The sequence below is a fragment of the Podarcis filfolensis genome (assembly GCF_964270895.1).
Source record: "Podarcis filfolensis genome assembly, chromosome: 8".
Taxonomy (NCBI): domain Eukaryota; kingdom Metazoa; phylum Chordata; class Lepidosauria; order Squamata; family Lacertidae; genus Podarcis; species Podarcis filfolensis.
In genome coordinates this window covers 32791830-32814565 of record NC_139611.1, presented here as the reverse complement: position 1 = coordinate 32814565, position 22736 = coordinate 32791830, and the positions used below count along the sequence as shown (strand labels likewise).

Below are 22736 nucleotides of genomic sequence, written 5' to 3'. Positions count from 1 at the left end.
TCCTTATGTCTGTTCCTGACTGCAAGATGTTGTGGCCACAAACGTGGACAGATTCAGAGGGGGAATAAGACAAATTCATGGAAGATAAAGTTTTCAGTGGCTGCTATTCACAATGGTTGTACACTGCCCCCAGTATCAGAGGCAATGTGCACCAGTTGCTGGGATCATGTGTGGAAGAGTACTGTTGTGCTCACGTCCTGATTAAGGGCTTCGCATAGGCATCTGGTTGGCTTTTGTGAGAGCAGGACATTGAACTAGATGGCTAGGTGGGTATTTGGCCTGTCCAGCATGGTTCCTCCTATGTTTAAGCCAGGGGTTGAAGTTGGTTTGCAAAACACAGTTTGCCCTTTGTGTGTGCGCTCTCTCTCTCTCTCTCTCTCTCTCTCTCTCTCTCTCACACACACACACACACACACACACACGGGGGAAAGGATAAGAAAAAAATAATAGAAGTTAAGACCCTCAAGTGCTACTAATCCCAATGGTTGCATGCTATTGTGCTCATGTTCTGTATGAACTGACTAGAGAAAGCTTTTATTTCATAAAATTCATATGCTGCTCGATTATTGTTTTCTTAAGAACCTCAAAGCAGTTTACAAAAAAGCTAAAATAACAAAATTACCGAAAAGAAAAACCGACGACAACGATTTCAGGCTTCCGAAAAGCCAAAACAGCAGTAGACTAAAAACAGATCCAAACTCGGGCCAACTTGCTAAGTACTATCCTTGGTTTTGGTTCCAGCTTTAGAAAGCTGAATGACGAGAGCTCCAGCCACTTCATGCTGTTCAACTATGCGCTGCGGTGGTTTGCGTTGAGGACAGACATGCTCATGACCGTCATGACTTTGATCGTCGCCCTCTTTGTCGTCCTCAGCCCTTCTTCCATCAGCGCTGCAGAAAAAGGCTTGGCCTTGTCTTACACTATCCAGGTAAGTGAATCGCCCGGATAACTCAAGCTTCATTCCGACACACTCCAAATCAGAACTGTTCAGTTCTCCATGTTTCCCCATTAGTTTGCAATTAATTTTTTTATAAAAAAAGTCCTCGTGAATATTCATCAACATTTTAATGCAAATTTCTCCTCTTAACATAAACATTTCTGTATGTGTTTTTCGCCTAATGTACGCAGTTTCCCAATCCAATTTTCCCCTACCATAGCGTGTTTTATATATTTTTCCTTTAATTTATTTGTTTGTTTATTTTATTATCATTGATTTAATTGCCTTCTAAACAACTGTCTTGAGCCAATTTGCCCACAAGATTATTTAAAAAACATCCTAAAACATCAAATAAATTTAAAACAAGACTGAAACCCTAACAAGTAGACACTCGTGGGAAAGCCTTTTGGAACAAAGTGTCACCAATTGTTTCCCAGAAGTGCAGATAGTGTCTGCATTTATGATTCTTTTTGCACACTTTGCCCTAGTGTATACATTTCCCTACATGTTCCTTGGCTGGACAACTGCGCTAAAATTTTTGGAGAAGGGATAGTTGTGTTTTGGTTTATGCATTGTTTTGGAAAGTGTGCATTAGAAAGCTTTGCCTTTAAATAAATGCAAACAGAGGCCCACGTGGTAAGCCACCATGAAAGAACCTGCCCTCCAACTGTACCGCTTTAATAGGCACAGAACATATTTTCTTGCTGTATTTGTAAGCCCAGCTGCTGGGACCCCGATATGCAAAGTGCATCCTTCAAATACATCTGGTTGAGTTAGCTTTGCAATCTAACCCCTTTTTGCTAAAGTCAAGCACGGATTGAAATGCTAAACACATTGTTTTGGGGGAGCTAGTTTGTTGCTCTTCCAAAATGTACAGATTTGTGGTATTCTTTTGCCATGGTACTACATGGGGCAATTTGGGCCTCTGTGCATTTTCTGGAGTTTTCGGCAGCTGTTAAAAGTGTGAAAAGGAGGCATGTGTTAGCAAAAACACACAGGAGATCCACACTGAAGGAGCTGCGGACAACTGGGGATCCTGCCACATGCCTGCTTACCGTTTGCCCTCCAGTGCTTTGAAATGTGTTGCCGTTTCACTTTCTGTGGTGTCCACCCTGCCACATAAAATGGTGAAGTGGACCTGCGTCCATGCATTGGGAGATGCAAATCTGAAGATGGCAGAGATTGGCCCATTGGGGCATATAGGACACTGCCCCACCACTCTGCTCTTGGCTAGCCCCCTCATGCCTGCCACCTTCTTCCAGCCACACCACGGCCGCAGCTTCCTTCTCCTCAATCTCAGCATTGCCTGTGTAGAACTTGGAGGAGGACATGGATGAAACCAGAATTACAGGCAACTCCCAATTTACACAGAGGTTACGTTCCGAGGCACCACACATTTACATGAGATCTCTTATATTTGAAACACCATTAGAAAAGCCTGCAAACACCCTCTAAACCTCTGGAAACCCTTGGGAAAACCAGCAGCATTTACCAGTTGTCAAACTCTGCCAAATTCCATCACAATGGCTCCTTCCAAATTTTCTATACCAAACTCTCCACAATCCTCAACAGTCAGTACAAGAGCTCCTGGAATTGCACTTGCAAAGGCTTGTGGGATTGCTAGGGGCTGTTTCCACTCCTTTTTTTTGCCCTGTTTAGCTCTTTTAAGGCCATTTCTGCCATTTGAAAAGCTTCCAGATTCAGCACGATGTGTCAAGTGGACGCATGTAAATTGGTTGTTGCCTATAGTTGGCTTAAGGAATCCATTCTTAAGGAAATCAGCCCTGAGTGCTCACTGGAAGGACAGATTGTGAAGCTGAGGCTCCAAGACTTTGGCCACCTCATGAGAAGAGAAGACTCCCTGGAAAAGACCCTGATGTTGGGAAAGACGGAGGGCACAAGGAGAAGGGGACGACAGAGGACGAGATGGTTGGACAGTGTTCTCGAAGCTACCAGCATGAGTTTGACCAAACTGCGGGAGACAGTGGAAGACAGGAGTGCCTGGCGTGCTCTGGTCCATGGGGTCACGAAGAGTCGGACACAACTAAACGACTAAACAACAACAACAATAGTTGGCTTTGCCTGTCATTGGCTTCTCTGGATCCACCTACTGTTGGTCTCCCTTCCACTCCCCCTACCAGTCCCAAGAGGAATCAGCCACCACTATCTGTAGATAAAAAGCCTTCTTCCTAAGGCACACCATTGGTTCATCTAGTCCAGTGTTGCTTTACTCTAACTGGCAGCAGTTCTTCAGAGACTCAAACAGAGGTCCTTTGCATCACCTGCCACCTGATCCTTTCTGAACCGGAGATGGCAGGATCTGAACATGGGACCTTCTAAGTGCAAAGCATGTGCTCAGTCACCGAACCTCCGCCCTTCCTCACATGATGTCAGTGGTCCAAAGTTTGTGGCATCCATAGAAGCAGTCGCAACAGTTGAGCGACTGATGTGGTTATTCCTGGAGCAAGTGAGATCGGTGTCAGAAGTGATCGCCCAACCCAAGTGATTGATTCTTATGGAATTATCCAAGTAGTCTGGAAAACCAAGTTGCGGGATCCATCTTCCACAACCCTCCAGAAATTTGTGTGAATCGACCCTCAGGAATGGTGAGCTGAGGATGTTTTTTTCCAGGTTCTACAAACCTTCTTTCCTTGGGGCAAAGAAATGCAGTGGGATCTTTCTGCTATGATTTTCATCTTACACGGCGATCAATATGTTATTTTCTTAAGTCATCTTAAGCATCCTTATCGCGAAACACTCATCATATGCTCCCCCACCCCTTTTCTCCATCCTTAACCTTTACACTCTCAGACTAGTGATGGAAATACATTTCCAGTTGTAATGGATCTCTCAGAGGCAACAAATGGTTGCCTGTATTTGTTGGCTTAACCTTTCCTCGTCCTGACTCAGAAACTCTGTTCCTGACATTTAAGCTTCTATACAGTGAATGCGAGGAGCCATCTGTTATTATCGCAAGATTAATGATGTGTCGCTCATGTCTATGCTTTATGCACATTAGCACATAGGGGGGAAAGGCAGCTTAAAGTGGTGCTGTTTTCCCTAAAGTGTGAGGCATTTTTATTTTTATTTTGGTCATGCTAAATTGCAAGTCCCTTTATTCAACTCACTTTCCGAAAGGACAGCTCTTTCCTGGGAGTCAGCAGAGCTGCCAGCAGAGCATAGGCCCCTCAAGTCAAATTGTGAACGATATATATATATATATATATATATATATATATATATATATATTTCTAGGCCTGTAGTTAGTCATTCTCCACGGGCAGTTGTTAACTAGTTCTGAAATGGCCTCGGGGGTCCATTGTTCGAGAGTGTTGCTGCCGGGCCTGTGACTCACTCTCTTTTCCTTAGCCTGCTTTTCGCTTTGAATATTTCCTGTACTTTGCTTCACCCAGTAGCCATCCATGAAAGCAGATGAAGAGGGGCATCCCAGAAGCTGTAGACAGGGGCGTAGGAAGGGGGGGACGGTGGGGGGACCCACCCCGGGTGTCATCCCTGAGCGGTGTGTGAAAAAATCCCCCCTGGGCGGATCGCCGTGCTGCCCCCCTGGGTGCCAATCATCCCCCTGGATGCCAACCACCGAACCGACCACCCCCAGTGGGTGCCGATCACCCCCCCGAGTGCCGATTGCTGTGCCGGTCGCCCCCCTCAGAAGCTTGCCCTGCCCCCTGGGTGCATGGCATGTTTGCCGCTCTGGGTGCCCGGGCGGTTAGCTCCACCACTGGCTGCAGAGCCAAATTTGGATAAGCAACAGGTTGTGAGATGACGGGTAAACACACCTATTTGGGAATGAACTGATACTGATTGTCAGTATTATCATTCCTCCCATTGCAACGATCACCGGATCATGTTTGTTTTACTTTCTGTCTGAGAGAAAGGAGGGGGCAGGAGCTACTCTTCCAGACTTCCGTCCCTAGTACTGTGTGGCTTTGTCTTTGATCTGTCTAGAGACAAGATGGCAGTATGAGAGAGCTGTTTCTCTTGTACATGTTTGTTATTGAAATATACTCGGAGTCAAGAGTGGATTTCATGCTCTTTATTCAGCTCATAGTGGTAAGGAGGAATAGAATTTCCCCCAGAATGTCTGGTTTATATACATTATTTACACAATGGGCCCCACGTGATTGGCTAATTCCGGGATTTTCCTGTAGGCCAATCAGGTTGTGGATTCACTTCTACCTTGAGCTGGATTGGGTGGTTCCTGTGGACTAATCAGACTGCTGCATTCTGAATCCTATTGTTCTAGGACCAATCAGACTGCTGTATTTTGGAACCTATTCAACTCAGTACATAACAGTTATGTTCTTTAATTTGTTTAATTAGAAGAAATAAATTAGGTATGCAACAAAACACCCACAGCTTTGCTTCCGTTACTCTGCTGTTTTGAGGTGCTCACATGAGCAAATGTGAGTCCACTGCACCAGGACCTATTCCTCGGGAATGCTGTGCTGCTGTTCCTATGTTCCTGTGATCGGAAGGTCAGAGAAGGTGCTCCCGACACCCAGCCCATGCAGGTGCTGAAGACGTGGGCTGTACGTGGATGTACGGAAACTGATCCCATATGTCATGGACCGGTTGGACACAGAAGAATGGTGGGAGGAGCCAGCTGGGGAACCAGCTCAGCTCACAAGAGAAGAAGGCCTAGAGCCTGGGAATTGGTGGTGGGACAACGATGAGTGGTCAGAGGGAGGGGAAGGAGAAGACAAGGAGGAGTTGTCGGAAGCTGAAGAGGTAACAGGGCTTAGTGAGTGCAGGGGGGGGGGGAGTCCGTGGCATCAGAGGTAGAAGTTGAAGTAGGAAAATGGGACGAGGTAGGTCAAGAGACAGGGATAACTCTTTCCATGGAGGCAATAGCAGGCAGTGTGGTGGTGGCACTCACCTGACTGCTGGTTGGTCATGCTACTGCCAGTACAGGAAAGGCGGTGAGATGCAGACACACCAGTGGGAGCACCAAATTCGCTCCACAAGTGCATTTGCACCATGCCAACCTCACACCCAATACTTTCCGGGAAGCAGCAGCAACAGTGTGGTGGGGCGGTGGAGCTCACTGACCTTTCAAAACTGGCACTGACTCTGGCAGCTTCCCGGGTTCCCATGTGGGAGAATAACACTCTGGTATATCCTGCAGTGACTGCAATGAATAGAACTGAATTCTTTCTCCTTTTCTGTTTGGCGCACAGGTAGCTAAATATCCCCCAGCACAGCTTCCTGATCTTTCCCCTTCCTTTCTTCCCCTCCTTCATAGTTGAGTGGACTTCTGCAAGTGTGTGTGAGAACAGGATCGGAGACAGAAGCTCGATTTACACATGTCGAGCAAATTATGGAATATATCACGGTAAGAAGGACCCCTGGCGAGAGTATTTAAAGCAATTCTAGCTAGGCCCTATCTGTACTAAAGCAGTTTGATACCACATGGAACAGCCCCCAAAGAATCCTGGGTAGTGTAGTTTGTTAAGGGTGCTGGGAGTTGTTAGGAGGTCCCTAGGTAAAGGTAAAAGGTATTCCTCTCTCAGAGCTACAGTTCCCAGAGTATCATGGGAAGAAGATTGGCTGTTAAACTACTCAGAATTGTAGCTCTGTGAGGAAAATGAGGTGCCAGCACTCTAGGTCCCAGGATCACTGTGGGGGTGAGCCACTACTGTATAAAGTTTTTAATGACTGATGTTTTAATGTATTTTTAATCTTTTGTTGGAAGCTGCCCAGAGTGGCTGGGGAAACCCAGCCAGATGGGCGAGGTATAAATAATAAATTATATTATTATTATTATTAAAGTGGCATGGTGCTGCTTTAAGTGTATAGTGCAAATTGTAGGTAGACCCATGTTAGTTTGACCTACCAATGCAGCGCAGCGTTATGAGGGATGCGGAGAGGGAAGTCAGATCAGAAGTGACATTCTCAACAATCACCACAGCCCTTGAGGACCATTATTTCCAGTGTGTATTGACTTCCACGCAAACACAAACGCACCCCCTCATTATCACAGCTCAGTGACTCATTGCACCTCTTTAAAAAAAGCCCAGTCCGTGACCCAAGTTGTCGTGATAGCGGATGAATCCCACCAGCCCCCTGCCCTGCTTTCTTCCAGAAATGTGTTCCTGAAGCAGCAGAGGGCAAGGCAGTTGCTGTCCCTCCCCCAAACTGGCCTGATCAGGGTGAAATTACCTTCAAGAACTACCAGATGAAATATCGAGAAGACAGCCCCTTGGTGCTCCATGACCTAAACATGAACATTCATGGCAAGGAAAAAATCGGGATTGTTGGCCGGACGGGCTCTGGTGCGTTACTTTTAGTTCAGTCCCGCTGATTTATTTGCTTATTTTGTGGCTGGGGAGGGTGGGTGAAAGGAGGGCTTCTGTATTTCCCTGACTCTGCATAAATGCTCAAGATAGACCATCGGGTCCTGATCGACCTAGGTCAGGCCACCCACCATATCAGCAGCACAGGGCAAAAGTATTGCCTCTGTGGCAATGTTTTCCATAAGTGCTTATTATGCAAGTAAATGGGTATGTTAAGAGTCACCATCTGTTTGCTTCCATCCCCTACCAGATCAAATATCTGTGTTGAGTGGGGTTTTCCCATCCTTTTTAGCCATGTCCCAGACTGCAGTCCCTTGATCCCATCCCATCAAATCCAGTGGGAATCACTGAGAAGGAAGCATGTCCCTATTTGCATAGTCCCACCCCTTCATCTGCATAGCTAAACTCTGAGTTCTGTTTCTTGGTGCAATGCTGTGTTCCATGATGGGATCTTGGAGAAACAACTGCGATGGAATATTTGCTTCTTAAGATTCTAAGGGTTTTACTCAGATTAGACCCACTGAAATTTATAAATTTCAGTGAGCCATGTCCATTGACTTCAATGAGTCTACTTTGAGTTGGACTCTCATTAGGTAACACCCCAAACAAGAGACAAACTGTTTGAAACTGCTTAATATATATTATGTAACATGAAACTCCACCAACCATCCAGCCAAGTCATTGTCCCTACCTGCATAGTCCCACCCCTTCATCTACATAATTCAGTCCCATGTTCCATTTCTTGGTCTGATGTTGTACTGTGGTGGAATATTTGGCTTTTAAGAGTTTGAGTAAGAGACTCTTTGAAACTGCTCATTATATATGATGTGGCATGAAACGGAATCTATCAACCACGCAACCAGCTATTTCCTGTATGATGGTTATGCGTGCTGTTATGGACTGGGAGAAAATTAATTTGGTTCACATTTTAATATGAACCTACTCAATTTGCATTCCCCTAGACCAATATGCAAGCAGAAACACAGCTCTCCCTTTGGAATTTGCACTTCTCCAAATTTCTCTCCATTATGTTGCTTTGCGGGGGCTTAGTTCTGAAAAGTGACAAATAATTGGACCGGATCAATAAATATTCTGCCTATCATCCTATAACTCCTTACAAATGGGCTTAAGAAATGGAAAAAGCATTGAAAGTATAAAATGATTTGTGTGTGTGTTTGTAGAATATGGATAGGATGGGTAAACCCTTCTGGGCTCATCAGATTGCTTTGGATTAAATCATTTCCCTCCCACCCAGAATCAGGAAATATCTTGGCTTAATCTGAGACAATCAGACTCCATTTGGATCCCATTGTGATTTCAGTTCATTACATGATGGAATCCAATCTTCATCCTATGGTCCTCCAACCAAGCCGCTCGCTTATCTTCAGGTTCTGGAGGGAAATGGTGGTTTAACCTCAGAAGTTACCATCCTGCACACTTGATCTAGAACTTTCTCGGTAGGATGAAAACCCATGTTTTTGGTTTTTTAAAATGCTGCATTCTTCTTTCAGGAAAATCATCCTTAGGGGTCGCCTTGTTCAGACTAGCGGAACCAACTGCTGGCACCATCCTCATTGACAATGTTGATATCCTCACTATTAGTTTGGAGTCTCTAAGGACCAAGTTGTCGGTCATTCCTCAAGATCCCGTTCTGTTTGTAGGTACAGTAAGGTAGCTGTTGTGACGATTATCAAATTAACCTTTGCTGCAAAAGTGAAACCTAACCAACTAGTGCTGGTTTCAAAATCGCTCTGTAAGGGAAGGGGAAGAGCATCAACATGATTTGCCCTCTGCTGCAGACCGGAGGTTGAGAGAAAGTAGTTTGCATAAAGTAACCCAGTAAGTTCTTGGCTTGGGTCATAGAGGAAGGGGGGGAAGGTACAGTGATGCAGAACCTGAACTTCTGGTAAACAATCGAAAGGCAGACCCTGTGAACACCAAGTGGCTGTTGTGGCATCTCTATGGTATATGTACTTTGCATTGGAAGTTAGGACGGAAAACCAATTTATGAAATTATTTTATTGATTTATTTATTTAGAGCATTTGTAGCACACTTTTTAGCCAAAAAGGCTCCCAGAGTGGCAATTTAAAAAAGACAGTCCCTGCCTGCAGGCTTACACTCTTTAAAAATAAAGACGCACAAAGGAAAATGTACAGGGAGGGAAGAGGAAAATAAAAACTCAGGCGTGAATTTGTATAATGATCAGCTGGCACAGTTCAAGGGAAGAAGGTTCCTGATGGAGCTGATGGAGTGAGCCTCCTGCTTCCAATCTCTCCCAGTGAGGCAGCCTGATGGAATGGCTGATTCCAGGTGTCTGTTGAGGGAGAGGAGACCTGATCGGGTGAGCTCTGCTTCCCAGAAAACATGCAGATATATATATGTTTTATTTACAGTGGTATCTTGGTTTGCAAACGTAATCCGTTTCGGAAGTCCGTTCCAAAACCAAAGCGTTCCAAAACCAAGGCGCACTTTCTCATAGAATGTAATGCAAAATGGATTAATCCGTTCCAGACTTTTAAAAACAACCCCTAAAACATGAGTTTTACTATCTAACGAGACCATTGATCCATAAAATGAAAGCAATAATCAATGTATTGTACTATAAAATAAATAGGACAGTATTGTAAATGATTAAAAAAATAATAATTCTTACCTGCACTGATGATAGTCATTGTTTTGATTGGGTGGAGGGGAGGTTATCCATTTCTGCAGTCACATGATTAATCAGTAGCTGAACTGGGTTCCACACAGTCACAAAAACAAATTAACCGAAAAAGCCTCAAAAACGAAAACACAAAATAAATAGCAAAAACAAAAGCACCAAACTTAATCTGTTCCGGAAGTCCGTTTGACTTCTGAAATGTTCGAAAACCAAGGCGCAGCTTCTGATTGGTGCAGGCACCCCGGAAACGATAGCCGACAGCCGCACCGGATGTTTGGCTTCCCAAAAACATTAGAAAAATGGAACACTTACTTCCGGGTTTTTGGCATTTGAGAACCAAGGCGTTTGAGTACCAAGGGATTTGAGAACCAAGGTATCACTGTATTTCCTTTCCTTTAAGTTATAGTATACCAGAAAGAAAAATGCATGCACACAAAACGTTGTACATAGTCAAACAAATATCCTAAGAAGCATCCTAAGAAAACCCAACCCCTCAGACATAAGGACACATAAGCCAGTCATTCTTAAAATAGTCAATGCCGCGGTTTGTATGTAAAGGGGTTCAAGTCCAAGTACATTTATTCAGAAGTAAGTCACACAGAGCTCAGTACAACTTATTCCCAAGTCAATGGCTTCAGATTGCAGTGCCATTGGGCATGGTGGGACTTACTTTGGAGTCAATATGCATAGGATTGTAGTGTAAGGCAATGGAAGCCCCCTTTTCAGTTTCAGAACTCTATGTATTTGCATGTAAAAAGTATAATGTCTCGTTGAGCCGGTCAAGGGTTAAACACATGGAGTAAGATGAGAGAAAGAGTTCTTTTGCAGGTAAATAAGGAGATCTTATACAATGGTCATGCAGTACAATGTTATCAGGATTTCTTTTCTCACTGGACTCCATTGGTGTTATTTAAATGACCTTGCTAACACCAATAATGTTGGTATTTTGGTTAATAAATTGGTTTAAAATAGTAGAATGAGAATTCCCTGGATGCCCAGATGCTGGTTTGGGGCAAGTACTTGTTGGTGAGAAAGCCCCAGCAAAGATTTAAAATCACAAAACATGCGGCAAAGTGAAGTGTGGAAATATAGGCTGTTAGACCTTTAAAATATCACCTACTAAGTTTATTCCAAAGCTCCCACTTCCCTTTAACATAAAAAGAGACCACACTGTTTGGTAAGTTAAAAATGGTTTACTTACAAACTCTTCAAAGGACAGATTCACGTGCTTTTCCATACAGCAGCAGCAACAAAAGACAGGCAGTTTAACTTAGCGTCACAATTGGTAAATGTTTCTAAATTATTTGTATAAAAACACAAAGATGGCTTGCTAAACCCAAATGGTCTGGCTTGGAGCGATTAGCCCAGACATCCTTTCTGGTTGTTTTCATGGTGGAACAGAGAGAGAACAAAGGTTTTGGTAGGTAACCCTTCCTCCCAAGGTGAGGGGGTGTGACCTAGCTAAGCCTGGCAGGACAGTTTACTCTATGATCTTAATCCCTTCATGCCTTAACTAGAGCTATGCATGCTGTTTATATGAGGCTGATATATCCCACAGATAACTTCTTAAGAGCATAGATGTTGCCTTTCTCAAACAAACCAAAGCCCATCTAGTCCAGCATTCTGTTCCAAACAATCCAATATCTCCAGAAGCTGACAAACAGGACATGGCAACAATGTCCCTCCATCTTTCTTGTCCTCAGTCTCACCTGTGCAATAATAATGAATACAAGGGTCTAGTCCACAAGAACTGCAGCAGCAGGCAATGTTTTCTTTCGCAGGGGCAATGTGTTTCTTTCATTCTCATTCCTACCTTACAGGTACAACTTAGATCCATTTAAAGACCACACAGACGATCAAATTTGGCAAGCTCTGAGCAGAACATTTATGAAAAACACAGTATGTTATATATATATGTATTTCTTTGTTTTCCCAATCTAATCTATTATTGCCAGGTGTAAAATGACAGCGTATGGAAAATTTTGATTCCCTGTTAACCATGCATCATTAATCACAAGATACCAAAACAGTAGTGAGAATAATGTGGCTAATATTCAGTCCCATTTAACATTTGAACAATTAATGTTCACTAATTACATTCTTAATTGTCCTTTCCTCTTTTTATTTTTTTTTTTTTAAGACAGAAATAATTGATGGCTGGAGAATGGCATTGCAAAATTCAGAGAAATGTAGATTTTGAAGCATGGCTGTGTTTTGTTTCTTGTATTGTTTCAGAAAGCCCAAATTGTGTGTGTGTGTGTGTGCTGGGGTTGTGCCTTCAGTTGTATAAATGCAGCCCCCATATTGCAAAGAGACAATCTGCCTATTCCCAACTCCCTTGCTGCCACCCAACCATTTACACCTATTGGTGACCACTCAAACTACAGCAAGACAACTTTTCCCCTTGTAAAAAAATTACATAGTATGAGATGTATACCTCATAGTGTTCATAAGGCTGTCAGGCTCAAAAGGCAGTGATCTGGTAGCTCAGGACAGCTAACGAGTAGACAGAAGATCGACAGAATCTTAGCAGAAAAGGAAGAAAAATTGGGAATTTAGCAGATTTAGAAGCTTTAGAAAGAAGTGGAATAGAACAGGTCCTCTAGAGTCAATCAATTCCTGGGTCAGCAGGACTCTGGGCACTTGCCCAAGTATCCCAGCTTGAGTTACCTGCAATTTCTCCTCCAACCAGAAGCATGGGATGAGCAGAGAATTGCTTGGAGGCAGTAGCACCTGTCAAAGCCTTAGAGCAGCTCTAATAAAATCGGCTCCCCCGCCACCCCACCTTCATTTTAATTGTAAAACTATAAATGTTTACACAAGCTGCTCTGAGCATTTGCCCAGGTGTCGGAGGATTTCAATTTGTTGTTCTGCTTTGCCACCAGTGCTCCATGTGAGAGGAGGGAAATCCAAACAGATTAAGCTGGGATATTGACTCAGCAGCCAATAATCCTCTGGGTCCAGGTCAAGGATGGGGAAACCTCCTGATGTGGTTGGACTCCAATTCCCATCAGCCCCAGCCAGCATGGCCAATGTTGACCAATTATGGGAGCTGTGGTTAGGAATGGAGGAGAAGTTCAATTCGGTTTACATTTAGAAATGAACCGGTTTAATCTGCAATTTCTGAAACAATACAAGAACCAGAACACAGCCGTCCTTCAAAATCTACACTTCTCCGAATTTTGCAACGCCATTTTCTAGCCAGGTAAATTTTACAAAAATGAAAATACTGGGGTAAAGGTTGTATATAAATGCACATATATTCATGGAAATAGCATACAAAGATGCATTATATTAAATGAAATCGCTTCACAAAAATTTGTGTGTTAGACAAAATTGCAAACAAACTGTCTATATTAGAAGAAATTCACACTTAAGTGCTGATGGATTTCCATGAGGACTTTCACCTTTTTTTAAAAAAATGCAAACTCATGTAGAAATGTGCAAAACAGAGAGAGAGAGAGATTCACCCCAACCTGTACTTCAGCTGCATCTGGAGAACCACAGGTGTTCTCCATCCTTTGGGAAACAAATCATGTTAAAACCAGAAAGAGAGGTTAGGGTAGGGGGGGGGGGAGAGAGAGAGTCAATCTATTGGCTGGTAGTTAGTTTTACACACACACACACACACACACACACACACACACACACACACACAAGAAATAGGATTTCTCATTTTTTCATTAATTCCTTTCTTTATTTCAACAGTTTGTATACCACATTCATTTCTAAGTGGTGTGCAAGAGACCCAATATAACAGGGCTAAAATGAGTTAAAACTACAGAATCCAAGAGTTCAGTTAAAAAGCCTGATGGAATAATAATATAATAAAGTATTCATTCTGTAAGTGCCAGATGTTCAACAGAGAGGGGCCCGCTCTGCAAAATTGGTCCCACTATATGGAACACATGGCTCCTTGTGGTGCGAGTCGTGCAACTGAGCCATGGGGACCACTAACAGTGATTTCCCCCAAAGACCTCAATGACAGAGCAAGGATATAAGAGATCAGGTGGTCCCTGAGCCACCCTGGACCCAAGTTGTTAAGGGCCTTGTAAAAAAACACAAGAACCTTGAACCTGGCCAGGTGGTGTATGTTTTCCATATGGTATCACCATTGTGCGGTGATTGTTTGCTCAAGACAGAATCTGATTGCCATCCCAAAATGTCTCCATGCCAGATCTTTTATTCACATCACTCCTTCGTCGTTCCGCCTGCCCTTCAGTTGCTTCCCCACTCTCTCACCCTTGCCTGCCGCCATCAAACGTTCAAGCGGCTTTTGCCTCTTCCCTCTTGCACATCCATCTCCTTATACTTGACAGGGACCAGTGATGTTGTGTCAAAGATGGTTTTCTGCCCTGTTGTTGTTGTTGTGTGTGCAACAAATAATAAAATGTGTAATCATGGTGGCGTTTCTCTTGTATCCTAGGTTTCAAAACTGCCAGGAAAGTTAGAAGCAGGGGTGGTTGAAAATGGAGAGAACTTCTCCGTGGGGCAACGGCAGCTGCTCTGTATGGCGAGGGCGCTCCTCCGAAATTCAAAAGTGAGTTCCCGGAACAGTTGCTGTTTCTCGACTGCTCCAGAATGCATAAGGCACCCTCGGTCCTAAAAACACACTTCTTCCTGCATTTCTCCATCTTTGCATTCATTTCTAAAGGGAAGGGCTGTAGCTCCATGGTAGAGCATCTGCCTTGCATGCAGAAGGTCGCAGGTTCAATCCCCAATTGCATCTCCAGTTAGGGCTGGGAGAGACTCCCCACCTGAAACCCTGCAGAGCCCCTGCCAAGTCAGTGTAGACAATACTTCAACGCAGGAACACTGACCACCATGAGAACAGGATGCTGGACTAGATGGTCCATTGGACTGACCCAGCAGGGCCCTTCTTGAGCTCTTGCTTTCAGTGGGAAGCCTGCTAGCAGGACCTGAGCACAACAGCACTCTTCTGATTCCCAACAAATGGTAAAGGTAAAGGTAAAGGGACCCCTGACCATTAGGTCCAGTCGTGGCCGACTCTGGGGTTGTGGCGCTCATCTCGCTTTATTGGCCGAGGGAGCCGGCGTACAGCTTCCGGGTCATGTGGCCAGCATGACTAAGCCGCTTCTGGTGAACCAGAGCAGCACACGGAAACGCCGTTTACCTTCCCGCCAGAGCGGTACCTATTTATCTACTTGTACTTTGAGGTGCTTTCGAACTGCTAGGTGGGGAGGAGCTGGGACCGAGCAATGGGAGCTCACCCCGTTGCAGGGATTCAAACCGCCGACCTTCTGATTGGCAAGTCCTAGGCTCTGTGGTTTAACCCACAGCACCACCCACGTCCCACCAACAAAATGGTACCCAGGGACATTTACTGCCTCTGACAGCAGAGCTGCTTGCAGGGATGAGTGAGAGAGACCTGCTTCCTTTGAAATCCTGCTGGTGGGCTTCCCAGAAGTATCTGCAAGAAACAGGATGCTGAACCTAGATGGACCTTCGACCTGATCCAGCCAGGGTTCTTTTTTACATTCTGTTCCTGAGCTTGCCAGAGCCCCCAGAGCCGATTTCAATAACTTTCTGTTATTGGACCTCATTCAAATGTTCTTCCCATTCATTCCTCCCCTGCTGTGTTGATACTTCCACCCCGCTTTATTTGTGCTGCTGTGCTGATTTATGTTGCCTCATTAATATGACAAACTGCTGAAATTATAGCACAGTTCAAGAGCTATAATAATAAATTTGGGGCACATTTCACGTTCATCATGATGACACACCACCATCATGGAACTTGTCAAAGCAACTGCAAATATTTGCAAATGTTTCAGAGGGTCTGGTGTGGGTGGGTCCTGCTTCCTTCTCTATTGGTGCTGCTACCTGAGCAGCCATCCTTACCCTAAGAGCAAGGTGGTGCTATTGCTTTAGATGACTAGCACACCCCCTTGTCCTTTCTCCCTTCTTGAAAAGATGTCAGCTTTGTCTGCCCTAGCTAATAATGAATCCCAGTACTGGTTTAAGTGGACTTTAAAGGATACTGAATTTGGGCTCTTCCATGGCAATCACAGTTTATGGTACCAGATCCTCCTGAATGCTGAAAAACTTCACCACGCCCCTCCTTCAAACAGTGGGAAGCCATGATTTGTTTGAAACCTGTAAACCAAATTATTAGCTGGCACTGGGTGTTCACCAGCTGCACTACCTCTAGGCTTGTTTCTGGGTCCCTATCCTTATGTCTCTAACACAGTTCAGAACAACAGAAGTTTCTGTATACCAAGTTGGTCCATTGGTCTATCTAGTGTTGTCCACACTGACTGGCAGCAGCTCTCCAGGGTTTCATATCTACCTGGAGATGCCAGGGATTGAACCTGGGACCTTCTGCATGCAAGGCAAATGCTCTACCACCAAGGCGTGGCTCTTTCCCAAGCACAGGTGGCACATACTTCATTCTGTTACAGAATGAAGTTGCAGAATGACCAAGCAAGATGGCTGTTGGTGTAGGCAGTTCAGGGCAGAGCCAAATGGCACCTGGATTCTTCCTCTACTGCAGCCAGACTGAGTTCAGGGAAGAAATTCTGGGAGGGGGAGAGCCACATGGTTCCACCCTGGCCAATGGGAGGGCCTTCCTGTCTCATCTGTCCCGCTGGTGCAACAAGGTAGAATGGGATGCCAGCAGAGTCACTTCTGGAAGGGGAAGAACCAAATGAAAGCTGTCTCTGCTTTCTCAATGAAGGCCGTAACTGCCATTGGCACTGAGCTCCTGTTTACACTCATTGCAAAGGGAGCGCGAGAGTCAGGACTCTTTTATGCCAGCTGAGTCCTAAATAACTATAATAACACAATAAACATGCAGAAGGGAGAATGTCTGCTTTTGGCAGGTGAAGTGTGTCATGTAGGGGAGAGGAAAGGTGCACCTGTTGAGATTTCAGCGACGCACACCTTAAGGTGTGTGAAATTCACACACCTCCACATCAGTTTCAACAGGTGGTTCTGTGCTGGGAAGCTGTAATTGGTTGCCCATTTCCAATGGGTGTCTGTGAGTCCTTGCGAAGTCTGTGTCCATGGCAGTGTCTCTCTGCCATTTGGGAATGTTGATGTGTATTGCTTGTTACTCCCACCATTGTTAAAGGGCAGTATCTGGTTTCCCAAGCAGAGACACCACTGGCTTTCTATCATTACGTTATGTCTGGAAAATTGAACTGAAAGGCATCAAATTTTTATTTTCTTTTTAATGGTATATGAGAACGAAGACCTTAGCAGACCCACTGAGAGAGGCTGTTTCAGACTGAAATGTGTTTGGATGTTTATTGTATATGAAACAACTCCTTTTATTTTATTCAACTTCAAATTTGTTATACGTTTCTCTTATAATTTGACTTCCCACATTCCCTTCCATGTTGTTTTTATACCCATCCCTTTTATATAGGGCATAATACCATACTTTTCACCTAATACACATTTTCCCATTACGTTACACATTTTATCTAATATATGTTCCTGTTTCATATATTGCCATTTCTTCTCGTATATGAAACAACTTCTGATTATCTGCCCTAGGGCAGCATTTCCCAAACTTACAATAACCTCATATCCCCCTTTTAAGAGTTCAGTTTTACTGCCCTGCCCCTTTTCAAGCAAAAGTAATTTGGGGATGCTTCTAATAATACTATTTTTAATTGCCGTGTGTAGCTAAAAACAACTATGGTCAAGTAAAATAAAATAAAAATTCTGCCTTATGCCCTTTGAAACCCTTTCATGTACGCCCAGGAGAATGCACAACACACTTTGGGAAACGCTAACCTGGAATGACTATTATCAACTGCAGGTTTTCTATGAGGTGTTTTACGTAAATTTGTCTTAGAAACGCCCCCCCCCAATGGTCACTCTTTCTTTGTTGCTATGAAATGTATCGGAGGATTTTCGAAGCCCTGGCTGACCTCTGGAACATTTGAATGGGATTTGACCAAATCTGGCGCACGGCCTAATATTTACACATGGCTAGGTGTGCCCCGTGGTGTGGGAAGAGTGATGGCAAATTTAGCCCTGTGACATTTTGTCTGCGAAAATATGATGGTTCCCACTTACCAGCATTCTGCAAAAGCTTGCTGGGGTGTATGTGTGGCCATATTCTAAAATTGTTAATGCAAACATCATTACTCCTGCAGATAATACTTCTCGATGAGGCAACTGCATCCATCGATTCCGAGACAGATGTGCAGATTCAGCAGACCATCCGGGAAGCTTTTGCCGACTGCACCGTCTTGACCATTGCTCATCGTATGAACACCATTCACGAGTGTGACCGTGTGTTGGTGATGGATAAGGGGAAGGTATTTAGCCATAGAAGTAAATAATAATGATGATAATGATAATTGTCAGGGAACTGCCATCAGCTCAGAGGCGAGAGATGGAAGGGCAGTTGTGTTACAGGGAGCCTCCGAAGATCTTGCAAAGCAGTTCCTCCTCTGGCGAGGAGGGAAGCCCCACCTCCAGTGGGGAGGGGGTGAAGGGACCAGAAGATGCTAGGGAGAGCCTCAACACTGAGCCTGAGCAAAGCGGAGGGGAGGCAAGTCCTCCTTTGCCAGTGCCCACTCTGCGCAGTAGGTTTGGGCGCAGAGAGGGGAGAAGAAGGATGGGGGTCACATGACTGTTATGCTGGGGAAGGTATAAGGACCGCCCACTCCCAGATTCTGCTGGTGACTGAGCAGACATGGACTTGCAACACTCTGCACTGTAAATAGTTTGTACTAATAATAAAGCCCGGAAAAGACAGGTTAGAGTCTTGCCTGTTTGCTCTTGAGCAACCACACCAACACCTGACAAGAATGATAATGATAATAAGCTTCATAGCTCCTACCGAGGACCAATAAAATTGGTTTGGAATTGAGCTATCTTCTAAACATAGTTTCTAAAGGTTTTGCAAGAGTCTCAGTTCCTTTGAGTCTCATAGCTCTTCTAAGGCAGATGATATTAGCGGACCTTTGCTCTTGCATCTCTTGGTGGAGAAGGCTGTTGGGTGCTCCAGGGGAGGTGTGGCTAACTGCTGGCCTCCTAATGTTCAGGGATGATGACTGGAATTGTAGTCCAGCAATATCGGGTGGGGTGGGGGCACAGATTAGGCAGCCCTGCCCCAGGGGAACAGTGTCGTAACATGTCCTCTCCCTTGCCCTTTCATTGCTCTTGTTGCCTCTCCAGGTCTGCAGTGGCCATAGGGGAGCAGCCATCCTGCCCTGGAAGTCTATTGCTAAGCACCAGGCCCAAATTATGCAAAACCTGAGTGTCCAAAGAGGGCAAGGACATTTTTTTAATATAAAAAATTGATGTTATTGGTGGGATATAATAGGGACAATCTTTCACATAAGCAGCATGGACTGATATAGTGGGTTATTTTAAATGGGAGGCACCGATTGCAGATGATGCAAGGAAGATTGTTAATCTCCTGGTGGCAGCAAATATGGTTTTAGCTCAGCTCTGGAAATCAGCATGACACCTGAAATCTCACAGAGGGAGCTGGGATGGCCCAATACATTTTTCTTTTTGAGGCAAAGGGTAAGATGGTGCCCGCCCCACCCACAGCATTCCATGTGCAGAGGCTGAATGGAATTTCTCTCCCATCCCCTTTCAATGCTGGCAATGGGATATTTTCCTCCAGCAAACTTGAGGGCAGAGGCTGGCATGGCGGCATAGCTCTGTGCTCTAACACCTTGCTGCCTGTTGCTTCATCTTGTCTAATGGCAGAAAAACATACAAGTTTAGCACATCAAAGAAATAGCCTTCTAAGGCAATGTGATTATTTTCAGGAATGGTAAGTCTTTGTGCTTACTTTGGGGTAAATGATGCTACCAATAATTTTTTTTAAAGTGTAAATATGTGTGTGTGTGTGTGTACATACACACACACACACACACACACACACACACACACACACAAAAACACATATTCATCAGTAATGTAGACTGGGGCACATTAAACTAAAGGATCTAAAGGAACTGAAAGCCGTAGGCAAACTGCACACTCCACAATTAATTTTAGAAATCCTCCGACAGACAACTGGAAGCCAGGGCAAAGCAAACCCACAATAAAGGAACGGAACTGAGGAAATCCTTTCTTCCCTATTACTATGTATTCCCCCCCCCCATTGCTATTCTCCTTCCCCAAGGTGATTTTCACATGATAGGATACTCATAAAAAAACGACCCCACTGCACTGTATTCTTGCTTCATACTTGACATTTGCTAACGCACCTGACATTTGTTCAATTTCTTTCCCAATGACTTTCAGATAGTGGAGTTTGGCAAACCGGATGAGCTCCTTCAAAAACCCAATTCCGCATTTGCATCACTCCTAGCTGCTACAAGCAACGTCGGATCCTAGGACATGAAAATATTGAATGGTGCTTTCTCTGTGGACTTCAGAAAAGAAGGCTTAATATGGACAGGAAGAACAGAATAGATATCTAACGTCTTGCCAACAAAGAAATATGATAACCTTCACTGAAGGCCACATTTAAGGGCAAACTCTGAAGCTTGATAGAACCAGGGGCAGCTGAAACTAAGAACTAAATAAGGGGAGCAAGAAGGACTTTGCAAATACACATGGCATTGGACTGCTATTTTTGGAATTCATTCAAAAATATAGCCCACCTGCAGGGAAACCTGTTAACATGGTGTGTTGGATCAGCACATTTTCAGAGGGTGCTAACATGATCGGCAGACTTACCAGAGGGTATTCACCCTTAGCATCCCACAACAGTTAAACATTGTACGTTCCAAACAACCTTTAAAGGCAAATGATGCAGACCTGATCACTGCATAGTCACAATGGCTGCAACTCAGCCAAGGTAGGATGTGACTGAGCCCCACCAAAATCAGTGCAACGAGTTAGTTACAACTAACTCAAGTCCCAGGAATTTCAGTGGAACTTGTGGCAACCGGTCTCTGTTGGATCGGAACCACCACGTATCACTTAGGCAGCTGAAAAATTCCGGCTGGTTTTTAAAGGAACAATTCATCTATTTGGCTGTCATACTGTAAGCAGATGGGCTTCTTCAATTCCATTGACTACAGTGGGATTTAAGCAGCCTAGCTGGGTACAGCTTCTGCCTTTAGTTTGTACCTGGTGCTTGCAAGGAAAATGCACTGCCGTATTTGGGTAAAAGGAGCCCATGCAAACCAGCCTGTTGAGCACCTGAAGGATCCAATAGATTTCAACCGGAACAACGTAAGTATATGCTTATCTCACCAATTGGAATCAATCGTCAATAAACAAAACAGAACACCAGACGCTTACCTTTGGCTGCAATGTGCCCAGCACTTCTCTGCATACCATGTGATCTGTTTTCAGAGAAGAGAAGAGAAAAAGATACATAGGCTCCAATGGAGGAAGCACTCTTGTAGTTTGTCATTGAAGTATGCAGTAAAGAATACCGTCCACTGTAACGTCACTTGTTAATTCACTTTTCTTGCAGTTATAGGTTTTGGAATTATCACATACCAATTTCTTATTTCCAACAGACATATTTCATGTTGGCACATGCCCACTGTTGCAAACATATGCTTTTGTTCTCTGCACAGTACTACAAGCAAAAGCACCAATATTGCATTATATTATATTATATTATATTATATTATATTATATTATATTATATTATTATAATCTGTACTGCCTTTCTCCCAAGCTGGGATTCAAGGCAGCTTAAGACATTTAAAAACATTATATAATACAAACTAATAAGAACAAACTAGTGAAAAGCAATAGTTAAAATACCTCAGAACCCAACACATTTAGAACCAGCAATTAATACAGTTTCCCCTGACAGCAGCCCAGTGATAGGCAACACCGGCACCTCAGTTCTCAAGGATCCATCTTAACAGGGAGGTCTTAACCTGCCAGTGGAACGACAGCAAAGAGGGACCTCTTCTGGGAGGGAGTTGGCCAAAAAACAGCTCAACTGTGTCCGGATTTTTACTTCTTGAAATATGGCAAACCTAACAATATGGGAGAAGAAAAGTCTCTCTCTTGCCACCAGCTGTGCTCCCAGTGTTGGTGGGACTGAGAGAAGGTGCTCATTGCCATGTGGCCCCCCAAAGGTTGCCCAGAAGGGAATGTGGCCCTCTGGCCGAAAGATGTTCTGCATCCTGATGTATGACTTAACTGCAGGTGTCGGGGTAGCTGCTGCCAGGGTCCTGGGGCCGAGGGCAGCTACCCAAGGATTAGAAAACTTTTCAGCAGCTGTTTACAAGTTAACACAGAAGGCGGCTCCTGAGACTCTGTCAGCAGGGCAGTCACAGGACGACGGCACTAAGGACTTCTCATTGTTGTCAAATGAGCCTCGCTAACTTAGGGAGGCACCAGTGCCACTCCTGCAGATGATCTCTGTGACTGAGCTGGGATATAAGAGTTTAGGGAGATGGACTGAGGTACCCTAAGCCTAAGTTGCTCAGGGCTTTGTAAATTTATACACCAATACGTTTATAATTTCCATTTTGTTTACTAGTGTTACCTCTAGGTGGTAAGTGAATTCCCACACCAGTAAAGACAATCTCAGTGGCTCTTGAGTTATTAAAGACCAGCAGCACTGCAATGCATACCCACCCTCAGTTAAATTGACATATCTTATGGCTGTTCACATGGGATAAACAGTCTTGTTGGGAAGTCTGAGTATATTAATTTAGTTAATATTTGTCTGTTTCCATGGTTTGAAAGCTCCCAGGTTGCCAGCTCTGTGTGTATCTCTATTACACAAATTGGCTCAGGTTCTACATTAATTCCTGGCTTTGAGTTACCCCAGGTATCTTTTCTCTCTCTCTCTTTTTCCAATCGTTTCACAAAGCCGTTCTTTTGTTTCTCGCCAGCAAT

At 44.3% G+C, this 22736-nt stretch overlaps 1 protein-coding gene across 10 annotated transcripts in view; it reads left to right on the top strand.

Annotated features, from left to right (window-relative positions):
* The window catches only part of ABCC12 (ATP binding cassette subfamily C member 12), a 60120-nt gene extending 38804 nt beyond the window's left edge, over positions 1 to 21316 (top strand). For 4 of the 10 annotated variants that reach the window (XR_014551207.1, XR_014551209.1, XR_014551210.1 and 1 more), the window contains 8 exons: positions 742 to 928; positions 6201 to 6290; positions 7041 to 7230; positions 8763 to 8912; positions 11735 to 11813; positions 14341 to 14454; positions 18044 to 18208; positions 20160 to 21316. Coding sequence is in view for 4 of the 10 variants with exons in the window: in XM_083625990.1 (XP_083482116.1) it covers positions 742 to 928; positions 6201 to 6290; positions 7041 to 7230; positions 8763 to 8922; positions 11735 to 11813; positions 14341 to 14454; positions 18044 to 18208; positions 20160 to 20252 (1078 nt within the window). In the remaining 6 variants the exon portion in view is untranslated. Of the gene's footprint in view, positions 1 to 741; positions 929 to 6200; positions 6291 to 7040; positions 7231 to 8762; positions 8923 to 11734; positions 11814 to 14340; positions 14455 to 18043; positions 18209 to 20159 lie in introns of all 10 variants that reach the window. The other 6 variants (XM_083625990.1, XM_083625993.1, XM_083625991.1 and 3 more) reach the window with 2 other exon arrangements.
* The last annotated feature ends 1420 nt before the right edge of the window (positions 21317 to 22736 follow it).